The sequence below is a fragment of the Acanthopagrus latus genome, chromosome 3 (genome assembly GCF_904848185.1).
Source record: "Acanthopagrus latus isolate v.2019 chromosome 3, fAcaLat1.1, whole genome shotgun sequence".
Taxonomy (NCBI): domain Eukaryota; kingdom Metazoa; phylum Chordata; class Actinopteri; order Spariformes; family Sparidae; genus Acanthopagrus; species Acanthopagrus latus.
The window spans coordinates 16,281,068-16,301,372 of record NC_051041.1 but is presented as its reverse complement, the minus strand read 5'-3'; the positions used below and the strand labels follow the sequence as shown (position 1 = coordinate 16,301,372).

At 44.0% G+C, this 20,305-nt stretch overlaps 1 protein-coding gene across 1 annotated transcript in view; it reads left to right on the top strand.

Annotated features, from left to right (window-relative positions):
- arhgef1a (Rho guanine nucleotide exchange factor (GEF) 1a) overlaps positions 1 to 20,305 on the top strand; it is a 60,503-nt gene that overhangs the window by 30,432 nt on the left and 9,766 nt on the right. The window contains exons 13-16 of the mRNA XM_037093264.1: positions 3,838 to 3,914; positions 4,041 to 4,213; positions 11,809 to 11,876; positions 12,707 to 12,895. Of these exons, the coding sequence (XP_036949159.1) occupies positions 3,838 to 3,914; positions 4,041 to 4,213; positions 11,809 to 11,876; positions 12,707 to 12,895 (507 nt within the window). The remainder of the gene's footprint in view (positions 1 to 3,837; positions 3,915 to 4,040; positions 4,214 to 11,808; positions 11,877 to 12,706; positions 12,896 to 20,305) is intronic.

Sequence of the window (20,305 nt, the reverse complement as noted above, 5' to 3'; positions counted from 1 at the left end):
CCTGCAGGGGCGCCGTTTAGGGGGGAAATTTAGGACAATTCCAAGGGCCCCTGGCTGACAGGGGCCCCAAAAATAGGTAAAAGAAAAACTAATATAAAATTATTACACCATCATCATTGACTATATATTTCAAATATAATAATAAAATTAATGATCTCTTTGTTTTTACTTGTTTTTGGCAGTAAAAGTTAAATATCCCCATTGATCAAAAACTTAACATCCATATTGACCGAACACCCCCCAGTATCTGCATGAAATGGCTTGGTCCTGCCTTAGCACGCTCATCAGTGATGGTGTTTACTTGCAGTCAGTAGATGCACCAGAACTGCAGTGATGATCACACTGTTGCCTAAATAACAATCTGGTTTTCAAAAAAGGAAACAGAGGAGAGAGAAAGTCACAGCTAAATTAAGAGTGTTACTAAGAGTATTAGAGTAAGAGTATTTTATCACTTGACTGGATTTCCTGCTAGCTGTATGTCTCCTGTGTTTTCTGCCTGCTTCCTGGTTTTGGGGAAGTACAACTCTTTACCAACTCTTCCCAGCGTGTCTTGTAATTGGGTCCAAACAGAGCCCATTACAGTACAATCTGGCCAGTTATAGACCCAGCAGACACCTCTTCCGCTGCTATTCACTTCTAGAGGATCGAAAGCACTTTCAGTGGCACGAAGCAGCAGCTTACCACCAAGCACAGATGCTGGATACATTAGCTGTCCAGATGTAGCAGCTAACTGACTCCAGTATCCTCTCCCCCAAGTTACAGTCCTAAGCCCCATGTTCGGAACCCTGAACACTATGCTGGTGATCCTGAAAACTTTGGCCCGTTTCTGACTAACTGCTCCCTGCTGTTTCACCTGCAACCCCACACCTTTGCCTCAGAGGATGCTAAGGTAGCCTTTACTATCCATCACCTGATAGGGAGGGCTCACCTCTGGGGAATCGCCAAGTGGGAGCTCCACAAGGTTTATGGTCTTGTCTCCCGTCTGATCGCAGTGAACAACTTGGGCGACCACCTTCTGAGGACCATCAGTCATCAGACTTCTCCGATCCACATGCTCCACATGCAGTCATCACTAGATGATCCAGTTCCACATCCTGCAGTCTCCACATATTCCTTTGATCCTGGGGTATCCTTGACTGCAGCATCGTTATAGTCACCTGGACTGGACCATGGGTGCCAGCCTCTGGTGGAGCTTTTCCTGCCACCAGGTTAGCCACAGAGGGCTGTCACTCTTCTGCACGTGTCGGGGCTTGAGCTTTGGCCTTACATCCTCATCACCAATATGACTGTGCCATCAGTCTGCAGCCTGGTACATTTCCTCCTGGTACAACTGACGTCTGTACTCAATATCTGCTCCAGAAAGGAGGGCCACGGGAACTAATATTAATGACTCAACCCTTCCTCTTCTGCTGTGTGGAGAAGAAGGATAAGACTCTGAGCTCCTGCATTGACTACAGGGGACTCAATGACATCACTGTTAAGAACCACTACAGCGGTCCCCTCATCTCCTTCGTTTTCAAGCTATTGCAGTGATCTACTATCTTTACAAAGATTGACCTCCGCAATACCTGTCACCTAGTCTGGATCCAGGAGTGGGACGAGTGGAAAACCACCTTCAACATGACCTCAGGACATGATGAGTATCTGGTGATGCCTTTTGGTCTCACAAATGCACCAGCAATATTCCAAGCCTTGGTCAACGATGTTTTGCGGAACATGCAGAATCGTCAGATGTTCATTTACCTGATGACTTAATCTTCTCGAAATGCCCTGACGAACATTCTCACCACATCCAAGCTGTCCTCCAATGCCTCTTGGAGAACTCCCACTTCGTCAAGGCTCTGAACTGTGAGTTTCATGCCTCATCTGTCTCCTTCTTGGGATACGTCGTGGCACAGGGCAGCATACAGTTGGACCCAGCGAAAGTATCAGCAGTCAGCTCTTGGCCCTACTCCTGCAAAGTAGCTACACATGTTCCTGGGATTCAACTCCATTGCTACTCCCCTCACTGCTCTCACCTCCTCCAAAGCTCCCTTCCTCTGGACTAAGGCTGCAGAGGAGGCCTTGCTGACCCTCAAGTCCTGGTTCACTTCTTCAGAAAGGAATTATATCAGCAACAGGGGACTCCATCCGTCTGATTCCCTGCGGCGCTGACGTCTTCACTGTTTGTTCGTTCCCCCAACCCTGAGGTATGATGTCATCCAGTGGGCCCCTGCCTGCAAGCTCACCTGTCATCCGGGGACCCAAAAGACTGGTGACCGTTTTGGCGGTCAACCCTGGAAGAAGACACTACAGAGTTTGTTAATAGCTACCCGGTCTGCATAGTCATATCATATATCACATATCACATATCACATATCTCATATCACCAGGTTCCTACTGGTTTCCTACAGACACGCTCCATACCACATCGTCCTTGGTCACACATCTCCTTAGACTTCGCCACCGGTCTGCCCCGTCTGACAGCAACACAGCCATCCTCAACATTGTGGACCATTTCAGCAAGATGGCACACTTCGTGTCCCTGACCAAGCTCCCCTCTGCCATGGAAACTGCCAGCTTGGTCCTCCTCCACATCTTCTGGCTTCATGGCCTCCCCATCGATGTGGTGTCTGACCGAGGACCCTTGTTCACATCTGTCCTCTGGAGGGAGTTCTGAAAGATGTTTGGGGTTAAGGTCAGTCGGGTTTCACCCCTTGTCCAACTGCCAGACTGAACAGAAGAACCAGGATATGGTGACAACGTTTGGCTGCATGGTCTCGAAAACACCTTGTCCTGGTCCCAGCATCTGTTGTGAGTCGAATATGTACAGAACGCACTGACTTCATCAGACTTCTCCGATCCACATGAGCCATATGCAGTCATCACTAGATGATCCAGTTCCAGAACCCCCTGGTTCCTGCAGCTCCCTCTCCACCGCCCCTTGATTCATCAACAGGGGACTCACCTACCACTCCGTACTCCGGGGAGATGAGCAGATCACCACCACTCTTTACTACCTCTTTACTAACTCTTGCCATTGTGTCTTGCAATTGGGTCCAAACCCAGCCCCCTACAATGTCCTTGTTAAAGCTGTTGTCTTGGGTAACTTAATTGGATTGACTTGACCACTAACACACAATGAGCAACACGTTATTTATTTATTTTTATGTAACAGTATCAGCTACAGCTGTAGGAGATTGAACATGAAACCTTTAGGCTAATTTTAATTATCTTGAATTATAAATGTATGCAGATTTACATTACATGCAGCTTTTTAACAGAGAATCTCTTATGTGTGTGAAGGCAACTTGAATCAAGTGCATAAAAAGTGGAACATAACAAAATATACGTTGAACACCTATGACAAATTAAATTTGTCAAAAACAGGGTTTTAGTTAATGAATAGTAATGTAAAAAGAAGTACACTACAGGGAATATACTGTACTGTTGTACAAATAAAGTACATTTGACTTGCAAGCCCTCTTACGGCATTGAACACACAACAAAACAGCTGTAAAGCTCTTGGAACCTGTCAGTTTTGGCAGCATGTAAAGATTGTTTCTCAGGCCTGCCATTTTATTACATCGCATAATATGACAGTGTTCTTTTTTTTGTTAGAAATGTGTTTCCTTCTTGACAAGAAAAAACAGAGCCAACACTAACCACCTGGCTTTGAACTGAGACTATGTTGTAAGAAGTATTAACACAAGATGACAGTAAAATTTATGACAAGGTATAGCTTCAGGTTCACATGAGTTCACTTTTAAGCATGATGGAAAAAACAAACAAACTTGACAATGGTTGGTGTGTCACAGTGTGTCTTTGTTGTGCTGTTGCATGTGTGTGTTTATATAGATATACAGGTCTTACTGATGACAGACATCCTGGTGTTTCTGCAGGAGAAAGACCAGAGGTACATCTTTCCATGTCTGGTAAGACAGAGTACACTAAAATAGATTTTACTAATACATTGTTTTTTATGATGATGAGGGAAAAGACAACTGTTCTTCTCTCTCTCTCTGTTATTTTCTCCAATTCTCTGCTGTCTGGATGTACAGGACAAACCTCCGGTGCTTTCCCTTCAGAACCTTATAGTGAGGGATATAGCCAATCAGGAGCGAGGCATGTTCCTCATCAGTGACTCCTCCCCTCCTGAGATGTACGAGTTCCATGCTGCCTCCAAAGAGGACAAGAATATCTGGATACGCCATATCCAGCGCACCGTCAGCAAGTGGGCAAATGCACCAACATATCCCACACATGTACACCTTTAAGATTTAATTCAAGGTTCAAAGTGTTAATTGTCATATGCACAATGGAAACGTGCGTCTCTGTAAAATGAAACTCTTCCTTTGCTGTCTGCAGAATGCCAACAATATAAAAACAAATAAATACACAGAAATATACAAAGTAAAGCACTTTTGCAAGGCACAAAACATGATAAATGAGAAAAAGCAATAACAACGATAATGATAAACAGTGCAAATCTGTGAGTGCAATTGTGCATGTGTAAAATGTAAACTTGGGACGGTTATGAGGTAGAGTACATGACTGTAAATACCTACCTGCTGTAGTAGTCTGATGGCAGTGAGAAAGAATGAGTTCTCTAGTCTGGTGGTCTTGGATTTAACACTTATGTACCTCCGGCCTGAGGGCAGAAGTGTGAACAGTCCGTGCTGGGGGTGGGCGGGTTCTTTGAGGATGGAGGCAGCTCTCCTGTGGACCCTGTGGTGGTAGATGCTCTGCAGAGAGGGCAGTGGAGTTCTGGTGATCTTCTCTGCAGTCTTTACCACTCTCTGCAGGCATTTGCTGTCCATAGCAGAAGTGTTGCCATATCAAATGGTGATATTATGGTCAAGATGGTCTCAACAATGCAGCGGTAGAAGTTGCTGAGGATCTTTGGTGACATGCCAAACTTTCTCAGCCTCCTCCTACAGCCGCTGTTGGGCCCTCTTTACCAGCTGTGTGTCCTTGTTGATGTGGACGCCCAGAGGGTGGGGTGCAGACTAAGTGCAGATAGTTTGTTGGTGAGTTTAGAGGGGATGACCATATTGAAGGCAGAACTGTGGTACACAAAAAGTGTCCTGACATAGGAGTCTTTGTTTTCCAGGAAGGAGAGGGAATAGTTGAGAACAGCAGCATCTGAGGTGGACCTGTTGGGCCAGTAGGCGTATTGCAGGGGGTCAAGGGTGTCCAGTATGCTGCTCTGAATGAGGGTCAGCACTACTCTCTCAAAACACTTCATGATTATTGGAGTGGGTGCTACTGGTCTGCAATCATTTAGGCAGGTTGGTGGGATCTTCTTAGGAAGGGGGGCAGTGGTTGTGGTCTTAAAGCAGGGCTCTGAGACTGTTGGTGGAGGGGAGGGGGGTCCCAGTGTGTGTGTGCCTCCACTCTGTGGTGTGGCTGGAGGTCTCAAAGCAGGTGTATAAGGTGTTGAGATCATCCAGCAAGCTGTCTGTGGAGATGATGGTGTTGGTGGTGGTCCTGCAGTCTGTAATGTGTTGTAGGCCCTGCCACATCCGCCCGGAGTCAGCAGTGCTGACTTTTGGCTGCTGTGATGACTTTTTCCAGTCCATACTTAATAGCTTTGTACTTGTCTCATTGCCTGATCTAAATGCAAGAGAGCGAGCACACAACCTCTGATGTACCTGACTTTTAATCCAGGTCTTCTGGTTGGAAATCTTCTTAACTTGTATGGTTGGCACATTGTTATAAGCACAAGTGCTAATATACCCAGTCACATACTCAGCATAGTCCTGCATACTGACAGAAATGTCCTCCAGAGTGGCTGCAGCTTTAAACTCATCCCAGTCCATCTGAGCAAAACAGTCACACACAATGTATCTTTCTGTCATTTAATTATTTTGAGAGAGATTTGTTAAAGTGTAGTATACACCTTGCAAACATAAGCCCTTTTTAGATAGAAAAGACGGCACATTTGCTCCAAGGTAAGGGCAGCAATGTGCCGGTCTGTCTTTCTAAAACTGAGGCATAATATTCCTCCTTTTCCAAAAGCCGCCTGTGGGCTAGGCGTAAACATGTGACGTAATGTGAAGCTCGAAGTTGGGCTGTGAACAGTGACAAGAAATTTGTCTTCAAAATAAGAGCTTTACATTGCACCCAACAACAACAACAAGCTGACACAACCAAACAGCAACAGAGACCGAGGAGACTCAAGCATCACAGCAGCTGTCCAGTTGCTCATCTTAATGTCCGCAGATGAAGTGATGGACTGACTGCTGTGATCAGCTATTTCTTGTTTTTAAAACTCCCCGGCTGTGGGTCGCACAACAGCGCAGGTCATTGACACCTCCGCCCATCTTAGGCGGGGGCAGGCACATTTATGTAACGCGGGAGTGAGTGTTAAGGTGTGTGTGTGTGTGTGTGTGTGTTTGTGTGTGTGCTTAAAAAGTTAAAATGATGTATGAAAAAAAAGTGTTTAGTTAAAACTGATTACATTTAAAATCAGGTGAGAGTCCATAAGAACGATAGGACGTGGGAGCTAGTAAAAGGGGCGCTGAAAGGCTAAAATGAAAGAGCTAAAACCTAAGGGGCGATAAAAGTCCAATAGTTCAAAGTCTTATCTGCGGGCGGAAGACGTGCTGTACGTGCTGTTCCGCCCGCAGATAAGACTTTGAACTGTTTTGAACGGCAGGGTTGGCTCTGTCACCGGGGAAGGGGCGCCAACATGTCCTCGGTGCGGTCCATACTCTCCAGGCCAGCGCCCACCATCCTGGCGTCCTCGGTGCCACAGCGTCCTCTGTCCTCGGCATTCCCGGCGTCCTTGGCGTCCTCGGTGCCACGGCATCGCCATCTTCGGCATTCCTGGTGCTCACCATTCCAGGTGTTGTGTTATGTCAAGAATAAGGCTTGGAGTCAGACTTGCAGTTGAACACAATGTATGTGACTTTTAATGTGTCTTGTACTCGTGCACTGACTTCACAACAAGCATGACGTATCAGTCTCAACCACTAGTGGCAACTAATCAATCTATGATCTAAAGATCATTCCAGCAATACACTACATATACTACCCCTTTTTAGTCCCGAGAGTCATCTTTGACTTAATAACTGAACCTGTAATGACATCTGTTGTAGATGGTAAAATTATCTCCTTAAATTGCTGAAACACAAGCTCTTAACACATTACTCAATAACTATTGCCTTTTCAGTTGTGAGTCTATTTATAATCAAAACAAGTAACTCAAACTAGCAAACACAAAATACACACAGAGCCTGAGCTTGACTTAGGTAATTTCAAAGTCTCTGAACCTTGTCGGCATCTTTACACATCTCCCACTTCTGGTGGTGGAAATGGGGGGTGGAGCGGGACTGTTCTCGTCACAAGCAGGTGTATTCTGATCTTGTATGGCCTGTGACCCGGAATCCTCCTGTTATGGAGACCCTGGTTGCTCCAGCATTTCAGGTTCATCATCTCTCTGCAGACTGAGGTGGCTTCGTCTCAGATGACGTCTGTTTCTTCTGAAAGTAACACCAGCAGGAGTTTGTACATTATATGCACGTGGTTCCCCTCTCTTGTTTAAGACAGTAGCTGGTTCCCATCCACACTGTGTAGCCAAGTGAACTGTGGTACCAGGAGCGAACTCAGACAACAGCTTGCGGTTGTAGTAGTGCTCTTGTCTGGCTTGTAGGTGTTTTAGCCTAGAGTGAAATACATCAGGGACAGCTGGTTGAAGCACTGCTGTGGAGCTTGGCAACGTGCTTTGTAGTACTCTTCCCATCAGAACTTGTGCTGGCGAAAACTCTGTGCCAGTCACAGGGGTGTTTGTTAGTGATAGGAGAGCTAAGTGTGGGTCTGTACCCATCTGTTTTGCCTTCGTCATTGCATGCTTTACAGTATGCACCATCTTCTCTGCGAGGCTGTTCGACTGCAGATATCCAGGACTGGAGTGAATAAGCTTAATGCCCCATGAACGTGCAAACTCTCTCATTTCACGACTAGCAAAAGGAACATGATCGCTTACCAGCTCTTTTGGAATTCCGTGTCTAGCGAAGACTGCTTTTACCTTCTTTATGACTGTGTCGGCGGTCTTGTCAGGTAGATGGAGCAACTCTGGGTACTTCGACAAGTAATCCACCATCACAAGGTAGGACTGCTCATGAAGCTCGAAGATATCGGCCCCTATCTTCAGCCATGGCAGCTCAGGTACCTCATGTGGAATCAGAGGCTCTTTGTGATTCTTAGGCTGGAGTTGTTGACAGGGAGCACAACTTTCCACCTTGTGCTTGATGTCACGAGTCATCCCTGGCCAGTATATCACTTTTCTTGCCTGTGCTTTCATCCGCTGTATTCCTGTGTGCAAGGTGCAGTCTGTCAAGCATCATCTGCCTCACACTCTGAGGAATCACAATCCTATCACCAGTCATCAGTATGCCGTACCTGATGCTGATGGAGTCCTTCATAGGCCAGTACTGGTGTAGATCAATGGCAATACTGCTCCTTGGTCTAGGCCAGCCTTTATTGTGCATTTCCATCACCTGTTGCAGCACACTTTCTGTAGCCGTGGCAGCCTTCAGTGTTGTGAGAGTGTCGGTGTCTAATGCAGCTGTGGCCTCCATTGCATGGACAACTCTCTCCTCAAACAGATCCTCTTTCGCATCATCATTGCATTCAGTGACAACAGCACGGGACAGGGTATCAGCAACATGCATGTTCTTGCTAGAGGTGTAGGTTATTCTCAAATCATATCTTTGGAGCTGCAACAACATGCGCTGTAGCCGTGCTGGTGCCTTGCTCAGATGCTTCTTGAAGATGACTTCAAGCGGTTTGTGATCAGATTGAACTGTCACTGTGTTGCCATAAACATACTGATGAAAACGCTTGGTTGCGAAAGCTATCACCAGCAGCTCTTTCTCTATCTGAGCATAATTCTTCTCAGATTCTGTAAGTGCTCGTGAAGCGTAAGACAGCGGCCTACCTTCCTGAAGCAGACAGGCGCCCAGCCCATCTTTTGATGCATCACATTGTATGGTAAGTGGCTTGGTCTGATCATAGAACTGGAGCACTGGGGCCTGCACGAGAGCAGACTTAAGCTTGTCCAGTGCATCAGTGTGTTCATGGTTCCAGTGCCAAGCAGCATCTTTTCTTAACAGCTGCCTGAGTGGACTTGTTATCATGGCTTTGTTTGGGATATATTGACAGAGGTACCTTGTCATTCCCAGTAGCCTCTGTAGTCCTTTCTTGTCCTCAGGCTGTGGCATGTTTTTGATGGCTAACACCTTGGACTCATCAGGTTTCACACCTTTGGACGTGACGACATGCCCCATGTATCGGACTGAGTTCACCTTGTATTGGATTTTTTCTTTGTTGAATTTTATGTTGGCTGTTTGTGCAGTGTCCATGACTTTCTGTAGAATGGCATCATGCTCTTCCTCAGACGCAGCAGCGATTATCATGTCGTCTGCTATTATCTGCACTCCATCAATACTTCCAAATGTCTCACAATGTTTCTGTTGGAAAACCTCGCTGGCAGACTTGATGCCAAAGGGAAGTCTCTTAAAGCGAAACCTGCCCCACGGTGTACTGAATGTGCACATCATTGAGGAGGGCTTGTCAAGTCTCACTTGCCAATATCCATCCTTCTCATCTAAGATGGTGAAAATGGATTTCCCAGACAACCTGCACAGGACCTCTTCCGGGGTGGGTATTGAGAAGTGCTGCCTCTTAATAGCCTCATTCAGATCACGAGGGTCCAAACATACCCTCAGAGACCCGTTTTTCTTCTCTGTAATGACTAGGTTATTCACCCACTCCATGGACTCTGTCACAGGCTCTAAGACTTCTCTCTCAACAAGTTCTTGCAGTGTCGTCTTCAACCTGTCCATAACAGCGATGGATATTTTTCTACAGCCGTGTACGACTGGGGCCATGTTGGGGTCAATATGAATGTGATGCACCCCTGGAAACTGGCCCAGGCCACTGAAGACAGATGGATAGGCTTCCACCAGCTCTTCTTTTGTGGCTGGTGCCCTGCAGTCTCCTCCATCCTTTTCACCAGCAGTAGCTTTTCACATGCTTCCCTGCCCAGGATTGGAGTGGAGGACTGCTTTGTGACAAAGAATTGTAGATCTGACTTCATCTTGGCCATTTCACAGGTAAGACTTACAGTACCTTCTGGTTTCAAACGTGCTCCTCCATAGGCAACGAGAGCTATACAGGTGGGCTTCAGATGAGTAGGACCTGGAATCTTCTGGAAAATGTTCAGCGGTAGCACATTTGCATCCGCACCAGTGTCCAATTTAAACTTGACTGTAGTATTTTTTATGTTGGCAGTTATGTTGGCTGAGCAGTGTGTTTTGAATCTGCACAGGACATAGTGCCTATGAAAAGAGACTCAACTTCTCTATCAAGATCATTCACCCTTCTAACAGTGCCTACCTTCTCATGAGGTGAGGTACACACTTTGGCGTAGTGATTTCTCTTACCACAATTATGGCATGTGGCACCAAAAGCTGGACATTGACGTGGTTTATGCGTCCCGCCGCACTTTCTGCATGCTTTTTGATTAGCTTCTTGTGCCTTTAATTTATCTGGTGGTCTTGGCTTTCCTCTCTTGCCTGCTTTCGGCTTCTCCGCGCTAGTTGCCACCTTTAGTGCCTCAACAGCTGCTTCTGACTGCACTGTTTGCATCACATGCATTTGAGATTTAGCAGCTTCTGCCGCTCTACAAATGTCAACTGCTTTATCTAAAGTCAAGTCCGTTTCTCTTTACAGTCTCTCCTTCACGCGAGCATCAGGCACAGTAAACACAAACTTATCTCTTATCATGTCATTTTCAGTCACGCCAAACTCACAGTTCTTACATTTCTGACGAAGTTCAGTGACAAACGTGTCAACGTTGACTCCTTCTGGCATAGGTTGCGACCAAAACTGATGGCGTTCAAACACGATGTTTTTCTTTGGTATGCAGTATTTCCTGAATTCATCCAAAACCTCCGTCAGTGTGGCCTCCTCGCCCGCAGGTTCAACTTCGAGGGTATTGTACACCTCTAGAGCATCCTCTCCCACCGTGTGCAGCATGATAGTAATTTTCACCGGTTCTTCCTACTCATCTCCACCTATGGCTGTCATGTACAGCTTAAAACGTTGCTCCCAGCGACGCCAATTCTCGCTTAAATTGCTGGTGAGCACGAGCGGTGAAGGGGGCTTGAACTGGTCCATGCTGAGCTAACGTTAAACTTCAGTTCACTCGATGCAACTTTTCTCCTTTCCACAGCAGAGTTACAGCAAAGCGTTACGACGTCTCGTGTCTCTCGTGGACAAAGAAAACAACCTCTTCTGACACCATGTTGTGTTCTTATGTTAAGAATAAGGCTTGGAATCAGACTTGCAGTTGAACACAATATATTTGACTTTTAATGTTTCTTGTACTCGTACACTGACTCTGAATATTAATGAGTGATCAGATTTTAATCAACAATTATTGTTTTTCATTAGTGTATTCACAGTCAATTTCCCCTTCCAGCTTCAACATAAACGTAAACCCGACAATGGAGGTAATGTCCGTGGATCACTGTTGAAAATAAATCCCCTTTTTAATCCCAAATGTCAAAAAGTAATCTCTGAGCTCTCCTCCTGTCGGTAAACTGGTGACACAACAACAGAAGTTAAGGCCAGGCTATAATGAACTGCAGTTTACCTTTAACTCTTGTGCATGACATGATCTGTGATTGTGTATCATTGGTGCTATATCTCTGTATCTTGCATCAGTAAATACAATTTTAAAATGTACAAAAACAAACCTTAACAAAATCCATGTCCATCATATCACTGATAACAGGATCTGTATGGTTTTTTGTTCAGGTGCCCTTCAAGAGAGGAGTTCCCCCTCATAGAGACTGAATATAAGGCCCATCTGAGGAGACTCAAGGGTGAGGAGACGAACACTGATCATACATTCAAATAAAAAAACGCACATGTGGCACTAATGAGCACACAGTCCCACTCATTTGAACTTAGTTCCATGTATTTCTGAGTGACCTTGAATTATTCTTTAATTTTCAATGTATCAAGAGTTCATACTACCATCTTAAAAAAAAATCTCCCAACCCCAAATATATATAAAGTATAAAACGATACGAAGATGATCAAGAGTAACTGGTAGTAGCTGTTCATCTGATGTTAATCATGTTATTTTAAAGATATGTTGATTTGAAAGTTGTTGTATCTGTAAGATGACCATCCCCATCCCCATTTTTGCTTGAAATGGACTTTTTTTCTAGCTGCACATTCAAATTCGTGATCATTGCTTCCACTTTCATCTTTTATTTGTCTTAGTAATACCACCATGTCTGCATTTACCTTTGATTCAGTAGTTTCTCATTTTTTCTCTTTGACATTTGACACTGTTTGAACCATGACTACCAAAAGTACTTATTGCTGACTGTCTGACAGGTATTACAGTGTTCGAGATGTATAATACCTTGAGTATGGGAAATAACCATAGCATTGATTTTCCAGTCATAAAACCAGGTAGTTCAGTGTGGTATTGCACCCACCAGGGGTTAACAAATGACAAGATAAACAAAGCCTCCCTTTCCATAAGTTAGTGGTATAAGTGTGGCAGTGCATTCTGTGGTTTCTCTGTGTAGAAAGCAACATTTCTTTTCATACATGGCACCTTGGGGCACATTATCCTCTATGTGTCTTAGATGATTTGTGTTAGATGCATAATTTATTAATAATCACTAACCACCCTCAGGTGACCTCCAACAGAAGGACCGGGAAATGCTGGAGCTCCTACAGGAGAGGGTGACTCTATTCTGTGAGCTGGCTGAGGTAACAAGTGGTCAGGAGGGCTTGCAGCCTCCCATCACTCGGTACTTTTTCAGGGCAGACACACCCCAAGCTCCTCGTGCAGAGAAATTCCTTGTGGATGCCACAGCAGAGGGTAAATATCAGCTGCGAACTCAAATTGAAATAAAGATTTATTTGCAAGCAAAGTGGATAGTGTGCACATCCAAGTCCAAGGTGACATGACAAAAAATATGGAAGCAAATCTGTTCCATAATTCAAATTAAAATGGATTAATAGAAATGCTTTTTCATTTTCAGAATATAGCTGCATTTTTTGACTCATAGATAAAATGAGTAATAAATCATCCAAATTGCATTTTCATTTTCTTCTTCAATTCTGCTCTTTTCGTAACTTAATTAAAATGATGAAGAAAATCGCATTTAATTTTCAAAAGATGCCCAAGCAAATAGGTAGTTCACAGGGCTAAGCTGCCACATCCAATATGGGGTGATGTCGACTTATGGTCCAGCACTGATACGTTAGAGCATTTGCGTACTGGAAAAAAATGTGTGGCTGATTTGACCAAGCAAACGCAAACCATGGCTGGCTTGACCGCAGTAGAGAACTGGACATGGTGGTGATTTTCCTGCTGTTTCTGAGAACATGTACCACAGTCTATGCTACCAACACAGCCTTCACACTCTCCTGTTGCCTCTCCTCTTGCTCCAGCATCTAATATGCACACCGCCGCCCCCTGACGTAGATGCGTAGCACGGTCGGTCAGACTGGGGCTGAAGAGGAACAGAGGCCGCTGACGTCACTCTCCTGCGCCGCTTGGGATTGCGAATTCAAATTGAATTTTGAAACATTTTTGGGGGCGGGCTTGAAAACAAACAAAGCAGTTTTCTTTTAGTGGTGTGACAAAATGAGCAGACTTGAAGAAGAAAATGAATATGCAATTTGGATGATTTATTACTCATTTTATTTGTGAGTCACATAATGCTGCGATGACCTTAAAATGAAAAAGCATTTCTGCTAATGCATTTTAATTTGCAAATTTGACATTTCAAATTGAATTTTGGTACCTATTTGCTGGGGCATCTTTTGAAAATTAAATCTCAAATGCAATTTTCTTTATAATTTTAATTAAGTTACAACATGAGCAGTCTTGAAGAAGAACATGAAAATGCAATTTGGATGATTTATTACTCATTCTATTTATGAGTCACATAATGCTGCGATGACCTTAAAATGAAAAAGCATTTCTGCTAATGCATTTTAATTTTCAAATGTGACATTTCAAATTGTATGTTGGTACTAATTTGCTGGGGCATCTTTTAAAAAATTAAAACTCAAATGCAATTGTCTTAATCATTTTAATTAAGTTACAAAATGATCAGTCTTGAAGAAGAAAATGAAAATGCAATTTGGATGATTTATTACTAATTTTATTTATGAGTCAAAAAATGCAGCTATATTCTGAAAATGAAAAAGCATTTCATTAATCCATTTTAATTTTAATTTTGGAACTGATTCGCTTCCATAAAAAAAAAATTCATACTTTCTTTTATTTGATAGTTTGGATATAGAGACACTATCCAGTGAGATAACATTAAATATTCAAGTTTAATATCCATCAAGTGAGTGGTGACTATTTCCCATGTTTACCTGAAACCAGATTTTTATCTGCAGCCTTTGTAAGTTTCAGTTGCCTCTGCTCAATCACTTGTCTCTGTTACGTGACAGTTTTGTGCTTTTGAAATGCAGACACATACAGTACCCTGACCTCTTCTCTATTACTATTACTTCTGTCAAAGTATATGGCAAAGAAGTAGTGGTAAACAGCAGATACATGTTTGTAGCTGGATTGATGTAGTGGACAGGCCAGGACATTGCAGATTAGATGAGGGAAGTAGGAACAGGTGTGTAGATGGGTGATGCCAGGTGATGGGGAAAGGTGGGACAGTATGAGGGCATCTGGTGGATGGATGAAAAATGGAGTGACAGAGACAAACTGATTCAGTTTCAGTTCAAAAGCCAAGCTCTGCTACAGTTAACTGACAAGGTTTATTTTATGATACTTCAGTGTTGAACTCATGAAGGGAGGTGCCAAAACAATGTAAAAGCAGCAGGCACCAAAAGAAATAAACAATCTATGACACACAAAACAAATGTTCTCAAATTTTGAGAAAAATCTTCTTACAGTCTGTTAGTGAGCACATCTCCTCTGCCAAGAGAATCTCCCCCAAGAGAGGAGAATCCTTCCAACTGACAACTGTGGCGTATCAAGATGATCCAGATGTGTACACAGTGTGTAGACACAGACAGTGTGTGTACCCCAGTGGTGTAACATCATGGTGATAGACCCCGTTGCAAATATTTTTTTGTTGTGCCCCTAAACAAAACCGCATGCTCATGTGCACTGCATGCATGCGCACGCACATACACACTTAGACACATGCGCAGCTACTCAAAAGAACTGCTATTGCAGGAGTGGACTGGCAATCGGGAGTACCAGTCAAGAACGTGAGAGATTGGCGAAAAAAATCAAACTGAGCTTCAGCGTTTGTCCAAGGAGGACAGCAACACTGTCAGGCTGCCTGGTGGAGGGAGGAAGAAGGAGCTGGAGATAAACATGTGATCGAACCTCTGCTGGTGTATGATCGCCAGTCTCTTTTGGATCTTCCACATTATGTTAGAGATTTAGGTGCATTTAAGCACAGTGAACAGAAAACTGTGCCCCCGCTACCTCGGATCCACCTCCTCAGCGGAAGCGTCACCGTCCCCCGTCGTCGGCTGGCTGGTGAAGCTGAAAGTCTGGCTGGCACGATCTTTGTCCATTTCCCAGACAGGACATGGGTTAATTCATCCCTTCGTCATGCCTCAGCATTTCCTGGATCCCATAGACACCTGCCTTGTACCGGTCACTGGCTCGTTTGAGGGACTCCGGTCCCATCGCCCCTGCCCTCCTCGGCTTTCTCAGCACGGCGTGAACCCCTGGCTCCTGAGGACGCTGCCACGGGCTCCCCGATCCACCAAATAGAAGCTCCTGGCTCCCGCCAGGTTTGGCTTGGTGAACGCCAGATCACCGGTGAACAAAATGTTTATCCCAAGGGATTTCTTAACTCCCGTGGCCTGGATTGTCTCTGTGTGACAGAGTCATGGATTGGCGCCAGTGAGTGCAGTCTTCTGATCGAACTGATCGAACTGTTCTTATTTTAACTCCCCGTGGTCATCAGGTCGTGGAGGAGGCAACTGATGGTTTTAAATGTAGGCAGCGTGCTGTCTCATCCATATTTTCCAGCTTTGAAGCAAATTTGTATGGTGAGTCAATCTGACCCGGTGCTGTGTGCCGTCATCTATCGACCACCCAAATACAATAAAGACTTCGTAAATGACTTCTCTGATCTTCTGGCTGAAATTATGCCGAAGTATGATCGTGTCCTCCTTGTTGGGGATTTTAACATTCGTGTGTTGTCCTGATAAACTGTTGGTGAAGAACTTTTTAAGCCTTATTGACTCTTTTAATTTGGAGTGGAAGAAAGACATGCTGCAGGTTTCTCACCAAATCCTAAAGGACTGTTGGCGCTACTACCAGAGCACTGTCAAAGAGGCCAGAAGAGAGTACCTGTCAAACCTTATTGAGTCAAATTGTCACAACCCATGTGTTATTTAAAACCACGGAATCTGTTCGTGATCCCCCTCAACCTGCGTGCACAGAGGAATCCCCTGAAATGTGCAATAGTTTCCTGCATTTCTTCATTGATAAGGTTGCTACTGCAAGGGTTTTCATCTGACCCCTCTGACCTTGTTCCTTGCTCAGCTGTGCTTGATTTGTTTGAGCCTGTGTCTCTGATGGCTTTAGAAGATGTGGTTGGCCAGATTAAGCCATCAGGCTCTCCCTATGACACTGTCCCACTTCACTTTATTAAAGAGATTTTCCCTAGTATAGGGCAGTCAGTTCTGGCCATTATTAAAGCAGTCTGCCTTCTGGTGTTGTCCCCCAAATTTTTAAACATGCTGTGGTGCAACCCCAAGTTGTCCATGCTCAGTTGAAGTCATTCCTGGATGAGCATGATATCCTGAAGATCTTCTAGTCTGGTTTAAAACACGGCATAGTGCGGAGTCAGTTCTGCTAAGAGTTTTCAATGACAACCTCCTGGTGAATGACTCTGGAGACTATGTGATCGTTGTCTTGCTGGACCTAACTGCGGAGTCTGATACTGTGGACCACAATATGTTATTGTCTTAGTTGCTGCACCTAGTGGGCATTTGTGGTAGTGCCCTGGATTGGTTTAGATCCTATCTTGCAGGAAGTACTATGTGTGTAAGCCTTGGTGGCTCTGAGTCCCGCTTTGCTCCACTGTCATATGCTGTTCCACAGGGTTCAATTTTAGGGCCCCTGCTTTTCTCACTATATCTGCTTCCCCTGGGTTCCATCCTGAGAAGGCATGGCATATCTTTTCATTGTTATGCTAACGACAGCCAGATTTATGTGCCGCTGAGGAAGAAAAATGCCTTCTGTCTGAAGCCACTTCTGTTATGTCTTTAAGACATTAACCCTCAGAATCCCAAATCCTGCCAGCGGGCTCGAAATACCACGTATTTTTAAATGACAGGCATAAAAAACCGAAAAAAACTGTAGCAAACGATATATAGTGCAATTCATTACTTATGGGAAATGTTTAAAGAACAACAGGCTTGTCTCCAAACAGCACAGCACAAGAGAGAAGTGGGTGTAATGTGGGAGACGTAGCTGGCGCTGGAACCAGATCAAACCAACCAATAGAAACTCTTCTCTCATCCACCAGCGTAGGCCCCGCCCATCAAGTGTAGTTGAATTCGCAAGCAAAACTTTAGAACTCACAAGCAAAGAGGACTGATTTGCAAGCAAAATGGTCATATGTTTTTACTTACAAACATTAGTTTTGATTAAAGTTGAAGAAATGTGTTCTCTCATATCTTTTTTTCAATTGCAACCTATTCTGCTTTTAACCCTAACCCTCAAAAAAAAAATGTGAGTGCCACTTACACTTTTTTGCACTCAGATCTCTTTTTTAGTTGCAAATCTATTTTATTTGATCAAATAATAAAGGAAGGGAAGGGAAAATGGCTCAGAAACGTTATTCTGTGGACGACAGATTTGTGTGCACCTTGAAATATGTTGTACATAGTTATTCACGGTTCCTCATTGTTTTGAAAATACATATTTAGAAAATTTCAATGTTCTTTTTTTAATTGAATGATTTATTGCATTTTGATGATGTTATACTGTTTAGGAGATATTGATGAGTTACATCTGGCTTTAGCCATGGTTGTCCTGAACCCATAGAGGTGTAGGACTTCATATTTCACTGAAGAGACCTCAGAGAGTAAAAATGTGACAGAAGCAAAAAACAGCCAGAAACTTCTTGGGATTCAGAGGGTTAAAGCCTGGTTGTAACTGAATGTTTTAAATTTTAATGAAATGAAAACAGAAGTGATGGTGTTTGGTCTGAACGGCTCTTGTGAACCCCCCTTATTGACTTGGGCCCTTTCGCACACAATATGAAGCCAACAGTCTCAAACTTGGGTTTTAAGATGGACAGTGATTTTAAAATGAATTGGCAAATTGGTGCAATAGTTAAGTCCAGCTTTTCTCACCTTAAGCAGCTGGCAAAGTTGAAGCCCTTTCTCGCACAAAAGCTTTGAAACAGTAATCCACGTCTTCATTACATCTCAGCTGGATTACTGCAATGCACTTTAAGGCCCCCACACACCGCCCAGATGTCCAACTGCCTTATCCGACCACTCTCCTACCGCTCTGTTGCCTCTTGTCTGACCCCTTCGGCAGAAAAGTTGCATTGAGACACACGGCTTCGACGTGCTGCCTACTGCACAGTAGTGTTCTGCGCTTGCGTGAGATGCAATAAGCTGGTGGCGCTTGTGTTGTGAGTTGTAAACGAGAGGCTTACACACAGGACTCTCTTTTACTTTCAAAACGAAACTTAACTATTTCAGATAAAACAGCTGCATACCAAACATGCAGCGAGGCATTACCAAATGAACACAATTAATTCGTCCTGAACGGACATAACAACTAGTCTCATGCCCTTACTGCAAAGCATGACAACGGGGAATGACGGAACAAAGTGCATTGAAAACCAATGCGCACACAGTATTCCGACCCTCCCACACATTGCGCTGATTCGCTAGCACACCACCAATCAGAGAATCCAATGGCTCAGACGTCCGACGGCTGGGCCGGTGTGTTCCTGCCTTTACTTTGGAGACAGCCAGTCCTCCCTCACACGTCTCCAGTTAGTCCAAGAAACTGCTGCTTGCCTCTTAACCAGAGCACGTAAGAGGGAGCACATTACTCCCATTATGGCCTCCCTCAACTGGCTGCCTTTGCCCTTTAGAGTTAATTTTAAGCTTTTATTTGTTTTTAAATCTTTAAATGGTCTTGCCCCATCTTACCTCTCTGAGCTGCACCATCTCTATGCTCCTGCCTGGCGTCTCAGGTCAGCTGACCAGCTGCTCCTGGAGGTACCAAGGTCTAAGCGGAAACTCAGAAGGGATAGTTTTTTCTAAGGCTGGTCCCAAACTATGGAGTGACCTCCTGCTGCACATCAGACAAGCCCCCTCATTGTCCATTTTTAAAACTCATCTTAAAACCCATTTGTATTCTTTGGCATTCGACCCAGAATGAGATTCTGCTCTTGTTTTAGTGTTTTGTTTTTATTGTTTTAACATTGTTATTGTTTTATTGTTTTTATGTTATCTTTTATGTTTTTTTTTAATGTTTTATGTTCTATTTCTTATTTATGTACAACACTTTGTCCCAGCTGTGGCTGTTTAAAGTGCTTTATAAGTTGAGTTGAGAGTTGAGTTGAGACAATACTATGATGATGGTTTACAGGTATGGGCTATCTAAAGGGTCTTCTTATTGGAAGACCATCTGATGAAACACAAGAAGTTCAACTGGGCAGCACTTTCTATTTTCTGTTCTTCCTGAACATGGTGGTGGAACAAGCACAAGTATCAGTTTACAAGAGTGGTTAAGAGTGTTTCTGCATCCATTTATAGATGATTGTGAGAATGCAAATACAGTTTCTGGACATGCTTCAGTTTCCATAATGTACGTATGCACAGCTTTATATATCTAATTAACAAAATCCATAGATATAATTCTGTCTTTGAGTGTACACACACACAGTCATGGATCTACACTAACTTGTATGCATCTGGACCCTGGTGAGGATGATGAGAACATAGATGCTGTCTGATTGTTTCTGCAGGAATTCATTGGTTTTACAAACCAACTGTTGTATCAACTGCCCAAGTGGCTGGTGTCAGATAATCATGCAGGGGAAGAAGCCAGATGTGCAGGTGCTTGGCTAGCAAATTTTTCACTTGGTCAATTGGTTCAATTTTGAAGTGGCATGTATGGCCAAGTTCTCCTACACTTCATTGGTGAAGGCCTCTGGTAGAAAAATTAACATTCATTTCATAGACAACAGCTCTGGTGGACATTCCCGCAGTCAGTTGCAGCTGCACAGCCCCTGAAAAATTAGTTTGTCAC